The 16,814-nt window shown below is 47.7% G+C and overlaps 1 protein-coding gene across 11 annotated transcripts in view; it reads right to left on the reverse strand.

Annotated features, from left to right (window-relative positions):
• The window catches only part of DOCK7 (dedicator of cytokinesis 7), a 97,969-nt gene that overhangs the window by 21,136 nt on the left and 60,019 nt on the right, over positions 1-16,814 (reverse strand). For 3 of the 11 annotated variants that reach the window (XM_071565765.1, XM_071565764.1, XM_071565763.1), the window contains exons 21-35: positions 16,579-16,743; positions 14,911-15,080; positions 11,057-11,149; positions 9,798-9,887; positions 8,699-8,794; positions 8,460-8,600; positions 8,199-8,312; positions 6,958-7,128; positions 6,167-6,306; positions 4,225-4,394; positions 3,270-3,424; positions 2,440-2,622; positions 1,894-2,029; positions 857-953; positions 407-424 (exon numbers count right to left, since the gene is read on the reverse strand). In XM_071565765.1, coding sequence (XP_071421866.1) covers positions 407-424; positions 857-953; positions 1,894-2,029; positions 2,440-2,622; positions 3,270-3,424; positions 4,225-4,394; positions 6,167-6,306; positions 6,958-7,128; positions 8,199-8,312; positions 8,460-8,600; positions 8,699-8,794; positions 9,798-9,887; positions 11,057-11,149; positions 14,911-15,080; positions 16,579-16,743 — 1,939 coding nt within the window. The remainder of the gene's footprint in view (positions 1-406; positions 425-856; positions 954-1,893; positions 2,030-2,439; positions 2,623-3,269; positions 3,425-4,224; positions 4,395-6,166; positions 6,307-6,957; positions 7,129-8,198; positions 8,313-8,459; positions 8,601-8,698; positions 8,795-9,797; positions 9,888-11,056; positions 11,150-14,910; positions 15,081-16,578; positions 16,744-16,814) is intronic. The other 8 variants (XM_071565767.1, XM_071565766.1, XM_071565770.1 and 5 more) reach the window with 6 other exon arrangements.

Consider the following 16,814-nt stretch of genomic DNA (forward strand, 5'->3'; position numbering starts at 1 on the left):
TACTCCAGGAAGGCTTCAAGGGTAAAATTTGGCCTGATCTCCATCTGGGCTCTGAGGACCCCATTCCTCAGCTTCTCCAGAGCTGCACTTGGGCTGGGATTGCTTTCCTAGGATTGGGGACAGTTCTTTTTTTGCTGGGAGGAGGGAGACTGCAGGTTGCAATTTGAGGGAACAAACAACGTGCACAGCAAAGCTCAACCACGACTCCTAAGCCCTCTGCATTAAACCACACCAGGAGAGGGAATTTTAAAGGAAATGGGTGTAATAAGCAAAAAGAGCTCATTCCAATCAGTTGCACACACACACTGAGAACTTCTGCCAAGCATCACAAACAATGCTGTGATGATTGAGTCTGCAGATGTACAAAATGGCAATTTGTAAGAACTGCACACCAATGCTACAGTACCTGGCTGGTTTGTGGCTTCTAAAGCACAGCACATGTGGAAAAACAACCAAAGTGATGGATTAGGACAGGAAAGGAAAGCAAGCTTTGAGAACTCCAGAATGCTCTTATGGAATAAAGGAAATATGACATGAGATATATATGCTATCTGTGCAAACTGCTCATGGATCTTCCCTCCACACTGCAGCTTAGGGCAGGGGTTTAAGGCAGTAATGGACTGCATCAGCCTCTTTAAATCTCATTTTAAAGTCTAAGGCAGTGGGGGACGGTGGAAAAGCAAAGTTAGTAGGGCAGTGTTGGGCTCACAGCTATTTCACTCTGCCAGCCCTGTCCCACTGAGGGCCCAAACCTGCCCCCAGCAGGGCCCAGTGGCTGCTGGCAGGGACCTTCTGTGGGGAGAGGGACCCTGTTCCCACAGGCAATGGGTAATGCAGAAGGATAAGGCAGAGTTACTTGTCAAGCTTTTCTGTGTTTTGCCGCCAGTGAGTCATATCCTTCCTCCATCTCAGATTCTCTTGGCTTCCAAAGGCACTCCCAGAAGGACTTCTCTCTGCAGGGGGGGGAACAGAACAGCAGCAATCAGCCAATGCTCACTCCTGTTGCACTCCAGATTTGCTCACAAGTGGCAGGTGACACCAAACTGGGACTCCTCAGAGGCAGCTACAAGGGCTGGTAGGAGAAGTCCCTTCCCTGGTCCACACAAGGAGCCTGAGTGTGCCAGTCCTCAGCACTCCAATATTGCTGTCCTCAACTGGCACCAGAATGTTCTCAGCCTGGTGCCAAGACCCCCTTTTCCACCTCTCAGTCTTTTTTGTCTTTATTCTCACTGCTGAGAGGGCAGGAGAATTTCACGTAATAAAGGCAAATCAGGCCAGATTAAGAAAAAAAGAAATATAAAGGTCTCTATCTCTGAAGTGATCCATTAATTATGGCTCTAAAATATTTATTCACCTTAGCCCACAGTGACTGGCTCATGTGTGGCAGAGCAGGAGACAAAACCACAGTTCTGATTCTTGTCCCAACCCCTGGGCCACCCTTTGCATTTGAGTGTTCAGAAAAATCCCTGTTGTTTACAAACAGGAGAAGTCAGAAGATGCTTCTTACTGGCTACTAAAAGTCTCCTTAAGCTCACAGAACCATCCAGGCGTTTTCAGAGCTACCAAAGGGAGATCAGGCAGTTTGTTTTCCACTCTGATCCTTGCACAGTTCTTACCAGAAGGTGGCTCTGGAAGATGCTACCTTGGAAGAAGTTTGGGCAAGAAGGTGCCATAAATGTGATCTCATGTACACAAAAGCAACCAAGTAACAAATAAATTGTCTGTAACTTAGGAAAAGTGTAGAGATTTTGCAGACCCACTGAAGGGTGTTGCAAACAGCTTTTCTAGAGGCCTCTGTCTGTGTACCACACCACAGATGGGTGCAAGTAACTGCTGGGGATGGGAACAGCAGTTTTTGGAGAAAGGGGATGGCACAGAGGATTCTTTACTTACCTAACTGTCCTCTGCTTCTCCGGACCATTTCCTGCCTCGCCCCTATGCTGCCCAAAATAGCTTCCTCAAGTTTGGCTCTCATGTCTTTCGACTTCTTAAACGTCAGACTGTTCATTCTTTCAAATACTTTCTTGCCCTGCAAGTTTCAAACAAGACCATGAAGGAAGATTCTTTCAATTTGGGCTATTTTTAAAGAAATAACAACTCAAAAATATCTTTCCTATCTAAATACACGCAGTGAGAAAGGAATACAGGTAGGGAGATAAAAGTACCAGATTGCAGCACTGCCACAGAAAACTCTCTCAGCAAAGTGACCACGAGCCATCCCCTTCCCCTGCAGCAATGCCCAGGTGAGTGCCAAGCAGCACAAACTGCTTTAGGAGGGAAACAAGGCACAGACACTCCCAGGGCTGAGTGGCAGGCATGGGAAAAGGCTCCAGAGGCTGCACAGAGTCCTGGGATCCCAAACACAGGAAATCCTTTGGAGGGAGCAGGAAATGCCTTTGCTGTGAAGGGTGGGAGGGGGCTCAGCCCTGCCAGCAGTACCTTGTACTCGAAGCAGGACACGCAGAGGTAGAGCAGGTCCAGCAGGCGGTTGAGCTGCAGCACAGACAGGTCAGTGAACCACTTCTGCAGGACACTTTCATCAGCGTTCTTGAGCACCCAGAGCAGGCAGATGAGGAGGCTGCGGCTGGACTCTGTCGAGAAGGTGGAGTGCTGCCTGCCACTCTGCAACACACAGCCCAGCCTGTGAGCTCTCACACAGACACCTCCCCAGCACAGCACAGCAACCAGGGGCTTCCCTCCAGGTGCCTTGAACGGCCTCCTGCAGGTTCAGAGCTAAGCTGAGGAGCTCCATTCATTATCTCATGCATCTGTCAGTGTCTCCCTTGGAGTGCACACAAATCCCACAAAAATAGGATCCTGATGCCAGAGTAAAGGGAGGAGAGGGAAGAAATGGAAGGGCCTGCCTGCTACCAGCACCAGGATTCCCTCCCTGTGCAGAGAACAGGAAAAATGGCCCATTTGTGTCTTTAGCGACGTGGGATTTAGATGTGGCAGGAGTCTGTGTTTAGGGCTTACAGCTCATAGTGACCATTGCACTTCACTGAGGTTTTACCAGATTGTTTCAGAACTAGAGCATCTGTATAAGAAAAAAGAGAATTCTCCCATTTTCAGAGGTTTGTTGGGTTTTATCCCTGCTTGGCATTTCCTTGTACCCCCTCAGAGACAGACACAGCCAACACGCAGACGTGCTTTTGTCCCCATCTCCCACCCAGCTGCACACCCACACACCCCGCTGAGCCTGACCACGTAAATATTTGCTTTTTGACAGAGATCTGAGGGTCAAGGAGGAGGGAGGGGTGTGTTTGTACCGCTGAGGGGAGCAGGAAGCTGCTGGGCCGGGTGAGCTGGGGCACAGATGTCCCTGCGATGGCCATGGCCACGGTCTGGCTGATCATGCTGCCGCCCTCGCTGTCGAAATCGTCCACGGCCACACAGCTCGGCCTCCCCCGCTGGTTGTGACTCTCTGCAGAGGAACAGGGGCCTGCAGTCAACACCCAGACTCACAGCATCTCCCCCCACCCCCCTCCTCAGGGCTGGTCTCACTGAGCTGGGAAGGCAAAGTGAAAACCACCCCAGTCATGCAGCCCTGGTGTGTGAGGGCAGGAAAGCAAAGAAAACAACAGTTGTCAAATGAAACCTGCACAGCCTCAGTATCTGGAACCCTTCTGAAACCACACCCTTTGTCTCTTTCAATACTCCACTACAAATCCTTCCCTGCAGCTTCCATGTGTCATTAAGCTCACAGGATGTAGAGGGCAACTCCAAATTCCAAACTATTCCAGACTGGACTCCCTGCCCTGACTGGAAATAACCCACCTCTGTGACTCCTCAGGACACTGCAAAGCACACCTGAAATGAACTGATGATAAAACACATGCTAAAAGGAAGAGGAGGAACTTGGCTTATCCTCTGGAATTAGGAACTCTGCTTTGGAATTGTTGTGGGAATTGTGCATTACTTGGGGTGGCTTTTAAGCAGGTCAGAGACACAGAGGGAGGCTTGCTATGTGTACACAGCAGCCAGCCAGGTGTAAACCAAAATGCACTGCTGGTTTTCTCTTAGTACAAACAGGTGGGCAAATGCAACTTTTGAAGATACCAGTCACGTTTTGCAAGAGCAGTTTAGGAAAAGGATGTGCAAATGTGTCAAAGGGAGAGCTCAGAAACAATCCCTGTAAAGAAGTTCACAGCTCAGTTTCAGAAGCCAAACACTCAAGTGCTGTGAGCAGAGGAGCAGATTCTCAGAGCAGAGAAGGTGAAATACCTGTAAAGTCATAGAGCTGAGGCACTGTTTCCATGATCACTCCAATGAGAGGTAGATACAGCATTGCCACCCGGGCCTTTACCTGCGGGTCAGCGTACCGTGGGTCCGAGTCATGACTGGACAGCAGGTTGTGTACCAGATTGATGACCTTCTTATGCAATCCAAATAAACTGCCAAAGGAGAGTTGGGTCATGCAGATTAGTTAATATTTTCAAAGCAAGCTATATTTTGTAACTGAGGGGCTTCAAAAACGAAAAAAACCCAGTTTTTATTTTTAACTTCACATGGACGGCCACACACACGTGTCTTTTGACCAGGTGGTTGGTTGGCTTTTCACTGTGCCATATAAAACACATGAAAAGATCTGCTGGAATGCACACCCAATACAATGAGAACACTCCCAGATTTTCCAGGAAAAACCAAAGCCCCAGCTACTGCTATGCTGAAGCACTGAGTCTACTAAAGACCATGAGGAGAACTTAGGGAGCCTGGAAATCAGGGAGAGAGACTTGAGAGGACAGTGGGTTTAGTAAAACTATTTGTTGTGTTCTTTTTTAGTTTCTTTTTAACACCATTTACAGAGACAAACCCTCCTAAGCCCCAACATTGCTTTAATCAAGTGATTGGGAAGTTTCTGCTTCAGCTTCCCGACCCCCCATGCAATTATTGAGCCAAACAGTAGGCTACAGGTTCATAATTCTGAACAAAAAGTGGCAAAGAAATGGAGGAGTAGAAGGAAAACCAGCAAAAACGGCCTTCCTCATTATCCAGATGCAAACACTGGCAGGGCCAAGCACCAGCCCCTTCTGCAGGGCACTGTGTGTGACCCACTCAATGCTTGTGCCTTCAAACCACAAAACCTGCCCTGAATCTCTGAAGGACTCATTTTCTGCTCCTTTCAACTCCCTCAGCCACCACACAGAGCAGAGCTCTCCCAGAGCAAACAGCAAGGGGTATCTCTCTCTGCTTCTGTGGGCAAACCAGGCCAAGAAGACACTTCACCCCTGTATGAAGAGCCCAGGAACTTGTGCAGGGGGCATTAGCAAGGCATGAGCTGTGTATGCAGGTAAAGATTTCCTGCTTTTTCCATCTCAGGCCAAACAAATGGGACTGCAGTGTGTTATGTATATATACAGGAAAATATTCCAATTTATGGCATCACTTTCCTCTCCAGGAGGAAACAGAATGAATGTTTAACCCCCGAGACCTCTCGGTAAAGGGGCAGAATTCACCATGAATCATCAGCATTTGTCGACTCGGCTGCTGTTTCTGAGTCCACCTTGAGAAAAATGCCTGAGAGAGAACTTAGGGCTGTGGAAGCAATCAATAATTTCCATTGCGACCCATTTTAAAGAGGCAAGGCAGAATACAGCCCTAAATAACCCAGGAACAGACTGGGTGTCAGGACTACAGGCTCTGGGCTACCTCAGAAAATTATTTGCTGCACGAGCCAGGCAAGTCACCAACAAACTCTGCATGCTTGACTTTATTTGTCTATTTATGTAACCCACAGGGGCCTCATCAATGCATAATTTATGGTTAAAAAGAGCTGGGAGAACCACAGGCAAAACACATTGTACCATTTAAAACCACCAGCAACAGAGGCTTCCTAAATGCTGAAAATTATTTTCTTGTTACAATAGAGAAAAGCTATTTTCCTTTTAGAGCTTCATCAGTGCCCCTGTGGCAGCTGAGGGGTCCAGCAGGAACCTCTTTCCCTTCTCAGTTGGAAAAATGTGACTGAAATCATGTTTACAGAGTGAGGGATAAGGAAACAAGAAACTTGAGAGGCAAGGAGAAGGAAGAAGATTCTTAAAGAAATGTTTTCTCATCACGGCTTACACATTTCAATCAATTCTGGCCACGCCAGGACTTCCTTTGAAGACACCATTGGCTTGGAATTACAGAAAACTCTTTGGGGAAAAAGAATTTAAAGCTTTACCCTTCTGCATCAGGGTCTAAGATGACAGCCAGCTCTGTGAGCACGAGCCCAGCCAGGTAGTGCTGCTGGCGGAAAGGCACGGACAGTTCAAACATGTTGGCAATCTTCTGGTCCTGGACGTTTGTGGAGAACCCAGAACTCTGCAAAACAAAACAGTTTTAGAAGCTGCATCACAAGCACAGTGTCAAAACTTCTGGAATACACTAGAAGCAGTTTGCAGAATCAAAGGCAGGCTCACATAAACCACCTTTTCCCTGTTTTGTTTGGATCCCTGACATCCCAGCTCATTAACCCTTCCATTAATTCAGTTTGCTGTTATTGCTTTCCCCCCAGAGCAGGCCTTAAGGAAGTTAAGCCAAATAACCTTTAAGAGTGGATTAGTTAAACTTTTAACTCGTGGATACTCTTATTCAGGCTGAAGAAGGCTTTAATTTGATTTAGTTTACGTGATTCTGCAACTAATTAATTCACTTGAACAGCACATTAATTCAAATTACTTTTTCTGAGCAGGCCAAGACTGAGCTACAGCGAGCTCAGAAGACCCTGGTGTGGTCAGAAAAGGGTAACATTGGACAAAGCATTTCCTTTAAAAGCTCATTGAAGTTTGTCCAGTATGAGAGAGGACAAGGTCCCTAAGTCAGTGTGTGGTCACTGCAGGGATATGGGCAATCTTTTATCAATAATAAAAGCTCAAAAGAAGTCAAAACCTATGAGGCAGCAAAAACTAATTTCTAAATAAACACTTCCACAAATATGAGCATGGGTTTAAGTCTCAGCTGGTCCCAGAGCACCTGGGAAGTGGCTGAGGACACGGATGGGGACGGGGACGCAGGGGGGGTGAGCAAACTGCAGGGCAGGTTCAGGGTCACGTAGTGCTCGTGGCTGCAGATGATGCGCAGGAAGTCCAGCCTCAGGGACACCAGATTGCTGGGATTTGGGAGGGAATACAGCTTGGTGGCCACCTGGAAATGTAACCCACAACACTGCAGTTAGCACCAAAGCAGAGTATAAATGAAAGGTGAGGACCCTGCCCGACTGCTGCCCCCAAACACACTCCCAAAGCAAGGAACTGAGAGGTTGGTGTCATTAAATGGTCACACCCACATCACTCTGTGCTACAGAGTCAGTTCCTGATGTGCAGGAGCCACAAACACCCAGACCATGCCTGTTCCTCAGCTGACTGCACATAACAGTCACATTCACACAAGCAAATGAAGGACTATGCATTTCACATACTGGGGAGTTGGAACCAGATAATCTTTAAGGTCCCTTCCAACCCAAACCACTCTGTTATACCCATATTGATTTCAGCAGGTATTTGTGAGAAGCAGGACCAGAGTGTGATGCACGAACAGGCCAAAGGTGCCTGACACACAGTATATATTATATATATAAAATACTCATAATATATGTAATATACAGTAAGCAGCAAGCTGGAATGCTACTGCTGTCCTTTGGCCCCTTACCCAAACTATTTCAGACTGCAGCAAAAATGAGTCTCAGCTTAGTCTCCCTGGTACCTCGTTATCACCTCTGTACACAGAGTGAGCAGGGATGTTTGTAGTCAAACAAATGTTGTGGTTCAGGGTGATTTCCCTGCAAACAAAGAGCCCCCCTTGCATGGGAGGAGACCTTGCATTGCCCAAAGGATGGAAGGGGGGCCTGGTGGTCAGTATGATCATTTAGGGTCACTGTGTCCTTGAGACCCACCACAAACCACAACGGTCTGAGCTCCCTCACAAAACCTCCCACTCATATTTGGTTCCATTACTTTGAATGTGATGAGCAGAGGGGATAATTCTTCCCTCGTGCTGCATGTCCATTCAGTCAAGGGAATGACTCCTAATTCACATTTAAGAGTGCAATCAGAGAGGTGTAAACCCTAAATCACCTCTGAGAATGCCTTGCTTGCTCTAAAAAGACCTGAATAGTGGAATTCTGTACTCATATTTTACTGGCTGTCCAAAGAAAGTTACGAGTAACAGGCTGTGCTGTGGTTCACAGTTAAATCACAATGTTTATCTGCATTCACCTGTTTGTAGCAGGTCTTGATAAGGCAAAAAACAAATCCCCTGTCCATGATAGACAACAGATCATTGAGGAAAAACGCAAGACTGGTGTTGAGTCGCTCCACCATTTCTGTGTCCTGGAGAGGAGGAGGAGAAAAACGGGAAAGAAGATGAAGAACGCTGTGTGTGTTCAAACAATTCCCAGTCCAGGCACCAGCAACCAACCTGCAGGAGGGCTGGAGCCCGAGCTCCGAGCTGGGCTCACTTTAATTGTGTGCCATTACCTTCTGGAAGCGAGAGACTATATCACCAGCAATTGTGCTGACCAAGGCAGTCACATCATCCATGAACCGCTCGGGGAAACGATTCTTCCTCGGCGCATCCAGTTTGTCAGCAAAATACAAATGATGCACCATGCTCTTCACCTGCAGCAATATAAATTACAGCAGAGCCACTGGGTTGCAGTCTGTGCTCTCTCCAAAGCAGAGCTCGGAGAGGTGAGGGGGGGTTGGACTTTGCTCACCATCAGCTCAAAGAAGAACCAGGCCTGCTGCAGCGCTGCCTCCCGCACGCTCCCGCTGCACACAACCCACTGCAGCGCCAGCTCCTCGTGGAAAAGCTGCACAGATCAAAGGCACAGTCAGGCCCAGGCTCCGGGGCAGCTCACAGCACAGGGCACATGGAAATGCCAGCAGGGGCCGTGGGCAGGATGGCAAACAATGAGTTAAGCCAACTCAATAACTGAGAACATGACAGCGGTGGTGGCACCCTCAAAGAAACCCCCAGCTAAGGATGAGGGATGAGGTTATGACATGGGATGTGAGGGACATTTCACAGCATCTCACTCCACAATCGGATTTCAAGTGGCAAACAAAATTTTCCACCCACCCCCAAAAAATAATAATTAAAAGAAAAAAAGTTTGGTGCTCGAATTAGTTTAGTTTAAAAGTCTACCTTTCTGCCTGGTCTGATTTTCGCAGGAAAAAGGAGTAAAAAGTGGACATATAAAGCAATTTGTACAGAGATGTAGATTTACTGTGAGGAACGACTGAAAACAATAAGAAACATGGGGCTCAAAGAGCTTTTTGAGTTCTTTTCTCTACACACCAGCCCAGACTGGACAGTGGCAGTGGTCACGTTTTCACTGCACAAAAACTCAGAAATTTTGCCTTTCTGACACTGTTCTAGAAGGATCTCATCTCCTCTAAGGGAGTTCACTTTTAAAGTGACTCCCATTCCCTCTCTAGTCCCCTCTTTGGCTCCACACCTGTCCCCCTGAGCCCAGCACACCCCCCTAACTCTGCCCATTCTCACTTTGCACACAAAATGCATCATTTCCACGTCTAGTCAGTGCTGTTCATATTTTTTTGAAAACCAGTAATAAACTGGCTCCAAACGCTACAGATATTAACTCAAGACAAGCTACTCCTGCTCATTTAATTCTTCCCAAACACTTCATATTCCCCACAGCTGGATACTCCAAGGTGTTAAGCACCAGCAGTTCCTAATGACCTCGGGGGTGGGAAAAATCGGGCTGCAAATAAAAGCATAGATTGCATCACGTTTGCAGAATGACTTGACCTCCCTGCCCCACAACATCAATTGTCTCCACTGAAATCTACCTTTTTAGTTGGTAATCGTCCTGTTAATGTTTGTAAGAAACTTGACGTCTCAGTGTGCGAAGACATACGATTACAACTTCGATCCGTAGCCTACGAGTGGAGATGAATGAATGATGACAGGACATTAAAGTTTGCAGTGGATGGGGTTTGCAGCTCAAGGACAAGGCACAAAAACACTGTTCCAACTGGAGCCTTTTACTCTCTTTACACCTTTTTAAGCATTCTCAAACTCTCAGTCATTTACAGGTTGGGTCTAAACAAAATTATAGGGGTTTTTTTTCAGGTTATTTAAATAACTGCATGTTCTTATGCACAAAGACAATGCTGCAAAGCATGAAACTTTTCCACTGTTACATTTTATTGACATGCATCAGGAAGGTAACACTGGAATTTCAGCCCGTACCTCTCAATCTACCAGAGGCCAAGAGCAGGGGGATTAATCCCACCCTGATGCTGCTGCTGGCACAGGGAAGGACAAAATCACTCAAGTTCTGCTCCTGGAGGAAATCATTTGCCACGAGGGCAAGTAAACTCAGACTAAGTATTTTGGGAAGGCTGATAAACTGGAAAGGAGGTACAGCTGAGAGGTACTTTCAAGGCAACCATGCAGTGGAGGGCAACAGGCAAGGGGGGGCTAAATGAACTTTTTCTCACCAAAGATGCTGTAAAGTTTTCATACTTTGCAACACAGAACAGATACAGTTGGCCCTGGCAAATCACTTGCTCCAGCAGCTCAAATTTACATGTTTTAAGAGAGGATTTGACATGTGGCAATCAATTTTGGTTCACAATATTCCACTCAAACAGCCATGAAGGATTACTGGACGATGAGCACTAAATGCTTGATGAAAATGGCAAAATGGTTCATGACATGGAAAGAAATGGCAAACATGGACAAAACTATGAAGCTGTGATTAATGTTCCCACTGAGAAATGTGCTCCACCTGAAGCTGAAACTAGGGTGAGAGAGAGAGAAAAGAAAACAAAAGCAATCACAGCATTTGCATTTCACAGACCAGCAACCACTGAGATGGAGGAAGGGGACACGGTCACGCGACTGGAGGTTTTTCATGCAGCGTGGTGGGGGAGAAGATGCTAATTTATAACACCAAACTCAAAAGTTTTCACATAAATAAATATCAAAAAAAAAAAAAGGGAAGAACAAACCACCAAAACTGGAAAATACACCAAAACGAAGATATTCTACAGGGAAACATCAGGGAAAACAAAGGCAGAAAAACCTCTAGCGAAGACACCACCTGTGTTGACTCTGCACATGGGCTGGGGTTGGATCCCCATGGGGCTGCTTTTGGACCACCAGTGTTTACCCAGGAATTGGAGCGGTCTAAACCCTGGGCATGCAACAGAAAGCAGTTGGGAAAGGAAAGAAATATTACATGTTGCCATACAGTAGTCAAAGTTCAGTCCTTAAAAGCAATCAAAGTGGGCACTGCAAGCACACCAAGGGTTCGAACTGAGCAGCCTGAACTGTCAGTGCCTGTCCAGACATTGCACTCCAGAGCACTATTTTATCTCTTATACACATTAATCTCACACCACATTAATCTCACTAACAGCTCTGGTCCAGCCTGCCCTCTCTGTAATGACTGACACCCAAAAACTATCCTCCTCCTGGAAAATCCTGCTCTTTCTGTGACCACCTTGAACCCATTCCTGTGGAACCAGCTGAGATTTGGTGGGACAGAGGAAAATTGGGGCTTGGGTGTAAAAACCACAAAGGATGCTCTCTGAAGCTCCCAGCACTTCTAGGGCAGCCCACAGTTTATAAACTCTACAAGTCCTACAGAAATGCTGAGAAACTCTGAAGAGGCTGATTGTGAACCCCCACAGGGTTTCCTACTCATGGAGTAAAAATCCAGCATTTCTAACCCTGTGGACAGGATTTCACTTGGACACTCAGGTATTTCCTCTGGGCACTGTGGCAAAGGGAGGAAAAAGCACATACCTTTTCTGGAACCAACCTGCTTTGCCAAGCAAAACATTTGAAAAATCCTCATGCTCTTTAAAATCTCATCTAGTTTTTGCTCCCAATTCTACCCCTGCAATGGAGGATGTGGGTAAAATGACTGTGGATCTCTGCTCTTTTCTGTTCTCCAGACACTCAGAAAGGGGAGAGGGAAAATTTAAATTTGTGCAGTCACCCAGGCTGCTCCCAAATCAGGAACACTCAGGGGGATGCAGTGGATTTTCCCGAGTCCCAGGAACTGCTCTGAGAAAGACAATTCCCTATAAATTCCACACATTGATTTTTGACAGCCCTCACCAGAGCAAGAATTTTCATCCTCATTTCTGTGCCAATTTTGAGCTTTTACCCAACACAGGAAGCAAAGGTGCAGCCCATTTCATCACAGTGACTATCACCAGCTGCAAAGTTCACCCAACCTAACCTACTTCCCTCAGCAAACTAAAATCCACCTGGAGGTTGAACCCAGAGTGAGAGCTGGAACCTGGGATTCAAACCATTAATCCACTGAGCTATCCTCTAGGCAGAGCTCAGCAGTGCTTTAATTTTGCTTAAGATGTCCAATAAAAAAATACTGAACACATAAGGAGAGTGTTTTAATCTCAATTACTTTTTGGCAGAAATAAATCAAAGCTCTGTGCCCTGCTCAGCCCCATAAACATGCTTTATTCTGCTCACAGTGATTTAAAGAGGAGAGGACTTTGCAGAATGCTGAACTAAGCTCTTGTTTTGTGAAATCAGGTCTAATTTTGAAAATGCCTTTATCCCCCTCATATTTCTGCTCTCAGGTTTCTCATCATGTCCCTCTGGTTGTGAGGGTAACATTAAACACAGACGGTGTTTGCAGAAGTCATTTTGTAAAAATCTGGAAAGGGAAAGGCTCTTCCCTCTCTGGAAAATAAAAGAAGTACAAGAGGTTCTTATTGCAGAGCCACCCAGAAGTTCACCAAGCTGCTGTTAAATTCTGTTGTGTCCCTGGGGTTCAACCTGCAGCTGAATCTGTGCAGGAACATAACACACATCTGTGAAAATCCACTGTCAGGAGCAATGAAACTCCACAGTGTTTTCTGGGTTTTCCCAGCACATCTCCAACATTTCAACCATAAAATCTCACCATAGGCCTTTTCAGACATTTAATAGATTTGCTTTAGTAAGGAATAAAATTTACATGGCTTCAACTCACAAGTGAAGGCAAAACAAGTGACAGACCTAAACCTACTCTGCTATGAAAATAAACAGAAATCTTCCAAATCCTGTAAACGGCTTTCAAAATTAAGTGAGAAGCTGATAAGGGAGACTTTAGGCACATACACCAAACTTACAAATATCTTACATTAGAATAAAAAATCACTCATGACTGGACTCTGAAGACTTCCCTCAAACAACAGAACTCCAGAGTTTGGTTTGTTTTAAAGCAGAAAACTTCCTGTGATAGATTAATTTGAAGTGCAGGTTCCCTATTTGGGTGTATGTGCTTAACCCATTACTCAGAGAAACAACAGCAATTTTTGCACCCTTTACTCATTTCAAGATCTCCAGAAGTGTCTTATTTTTGTCTAGTAACAAGCAGAAATATTTATACTCAACCAAAAGGCTGTACAGTCAGACTGAGGTTAATTGTTGATCTCAGACTCCCCTAAAGCAAAGTTTCCTCTCAACAATTACCCACAGAACAGATTTTTCTTTAAAGCCTGGAGTACATCTCTGGAAGAAAATCTCTCTTCCTTTTGTATTGTGACATTATTCCTAAGCCAGCACACATTAAGCTCCTGATAGCCTGGGTAAATTCCATATGCACACCAGTGCCTATGGCATTTCACAAAAGGTCAGGCTTGTTTAATTAGCAAGATACTGAAGTGGGCTTTAAAATATTTTAAGACTTCAAGTCCAGACTTTGATGGGAGAAATAATCATTTGCCTTCCCACAATTCGTCAGCCTCTTATTTGGTCAGCAAATGATGTTGTTATTAATTTAAATTTGTTAACCTCTTTATGAAACTCTGTTTTTCTTGCTCTTATAAAACCCAGGACCAGCCAAGTCAAGCCTGGCTGGTGAGGCTGCTGGCTTTGGGGACAAACATCCCAAAGGATCCCAACAGCTCTTTGAAAGGGCTCAGGAGTTCCCCTGTGTGGGAAGAGCGAAGGGTCAGACGTGGGAAAGAGTCTCATCTTGGTGAAGTTACCACAGTTTGAAGATGAAACAAAAAAAGAGAAGTTCAAAGGAGCCAAGGGCCCCTCTCAGAGAGGGAACTGCCAGCCCTGCCTTGGGCACAGGACTGAAGGGCTCAGGGGGACTGTGGCACCCGTCCCTGGGAGCCACCACAAGGGCAGGGTCTTCTGCAGGGGATGGAAATACTTAAGCCTTTCAAGAGCCAGGGTAAGGCCATGCTGGGTGCTCTGAATCCAACTGGAAACTCACTTTTTGATGTGGGGAGACAGTGTGGGAGCAGAGTTTGCACACCACAAACTCACACTGAGCTGGCCAGGCTGTGGCTCTCACCAGCCACCCCAAATCCTCTCTGAGCCATGCAGGGACCAGCAATGTTCTTGCTGTCTGCAAGATACTTGCTCTGGGCACGAGGAGTAGAGAAATCTGAGCAGCCATCAGTGCTGAATGCAGAGGTGGAGGGAGAGTCTTGGGCTGGGAGGGAGGAATGGGGTCACAGAGTGCAAGGTTTGGGGAGACAGAGCTGGGCAGAGGATTTGGCTGCTGGCCATGCACAAAGTGAGGCAGTAAAACCATTCCTTGTCCTACTAGTCCTGGGGAGACAACTCCAGGAGGACTTTCACCCCCAGGCACCCCGCTGGTGAAATCAACAACTCATCTCAGAAAGATCAGCAACTATTTCCAAGGAGAGGAGTTTCAGGAGTGTTACCAGCACTGCCAGGGCAGGTCTGGGAAAGAGCCATCAGGACATTTTTCATGGGAAAAACATCCCAAACTGTGGGGATCAACAGCCGGCCTGTGGATGCTCTAATGTTTGAGGTAATTGATGAGGAAAGTGATCCTGAAATCTGTCTCAACCTCTTCTGTCCACCACAACTCACCGTACCCCACCCCAAACCCTCCCTGCTGTGGCTCTGAGGTGAGGCAGGGGCTGGAGCAGCTGGCAGGGCCCTGGCACGTACCTTGGTGCCGATGATGGAGCGCACCTCGTCGTCGGGGGACGTGGGTGTGCCCGAGATGTCGGGGTTGCTGTTGCTGAGGCTGCGTGAGCGGTTCAGGTTCAGGCTGGCAGGTCTCACCGCCGACCGCGCCATGGTGGCATAGTGCACCGAGCCACCCAGGCCACCTGGACCTGCAGGGAGCTCCCGTCAGGGCAGCCAGACCCAGGCACAGGGTACTGCCAGCCCCGAGCCAGGGTATTGCCAGCCCCAGGCACAGGGTACTGCCAGCCCCGAGCCAGGGTATTGCCAGCCTTGAGCCCAGGGTACTGCCAGCCCCGAGCCAGGGTATTGCCAGGCACAGGGTACTGCCAGCCCCAAGCCAGGGTATTGCCAGCCCCAGGCACAGGGTACTGCCAGCCCCGAGCCAGGGTATTGCCAGCCTTGAGCCCAGGGTACTGCCAGCAACCCTCGGGATAACCAGCCTGCAGGAATCCTCCCCCATGAACAGGCTGCTGCCAGTGACTCCTCAGGACCACCAGCTGCAGGAATACTGCCCATGCCTTCCCACTGCAGGCACATGGTGTGTTAGCTGGGGGAGAGGAGACACCTCCCTGCAGTCACACCTTCCTTGGGAGGGGTAGGCCCTGAGCTCTGCCCTGTGGGACCAGGGACAGCACCCAGGGAAGGGCTGGAGCTGTGCCAGGGCAGGGACAGCACTCAGGGAATGGCTGGAGCTGTGCCAGGGCGGGGACAGCACCCAGGGAATGGCTGGAGCTGTGCCAGGGCAGGGTCAGGTTGGATCTCAGGGAAAGGCTCTCCCAGGCTCCCCAGGGCAGTGGGCATGGCCCCAAGGCTGCCAGAGCTCCAGGAGGGTTTGGATGATGCTCTGGGGCACAGGGAGTGACTCCTGGGGCTGGGCCTGGGCAGGGCTGAGGGTTGGACTGGATGATCCTTATGGGGCCCTTCCAGCTCAGCACATCCTGGGATTCTCCCCTGCCTGGTTCTCAAAGGCAGGGAGAACAGGATGGGCATCAAAAGCTGTTTTATCCACTGGTCTGTGGGAAGCAGGAAGCTCCCTGTGGATTTAGGCAGCCAGTGTGAGGTAGATCTTTAGCTAAAGGGATGTTTTTCCAGACCACCAAAGGACAGAGCACAGTTTTAAGTACAAAACCTTCCCAACACCTCTCGAGGTTTCCCCACTCTGTGCACAACAGTCTTTACAAAACCTGCATTCCTGTGCCTGTCATTTGCACCACCTCTTTCCCCTGTAGATACATCCCTTGTCCTCAGCAGGACTGGAACTCATTTGTTTCCCTCCTGTACTCAGACAAGTAATTCACATTCCTTTGCCAGTGTTAAAACTTTTGCTGAAACTGGATAAAAGTACTAGTGAAGGAGACTGGGAAACATGACAGGCCAGGAGTGCACCAGCTCTGTCTCACCTGCTACAGAAAAACCCTCAAAACCCCAGTATTTTGCCATAATTCATGCTCTTCCAGCAGTGACACTGTTATTTAAAACCATCACACAGCTGAGTCTGTGACAGGATTACCAGTAATTAAACCCATCTCTTCACAGGGAGAATTTTACAGGGCAGGGAACAAGCCACGTGCTGGGGCTCAGCAGCACCTGCCAGCAAAGTTTCTGCCTTCCTGTGACAACTGGAAATAAAATGGAACAAAGAGCTACCTGGTGATGGTGAGTTGGGATAGGTGTTGGGCAGGCGGAAAACGTAGTAAATGTAGGAAGCAAGGAGGCTGTTCCTGCCATGCTGGTCCTGGTTCCCATCCAGGTTCTTGTGCAGTCTGTTGATGATGGAGGCCATCGCTTCAAAAGAGGCCTGGCCCAGGTTAACTGCAAGGACAAGGGAGGAGTTTGGGTCAGACTGCAGCAGGACCCAGGAGAAAATCCTAAATGTGCCCTCT

This window comes from Pithys albifrons, chromosome 10 (assembly GCF_047495875.1).
Source record: "Pithys albifrons albifrons isolate INPA30051 chromosome 10, PitAlb_v1, whole genome shotgun sequence".
NCBI classification, from domain to species: domain Eukaryota; kingdom Metazoa; phylum Chordata; class Aves; order Passeriformes; family Thamnophilidae; genus Pithys; species Pithys albifrons.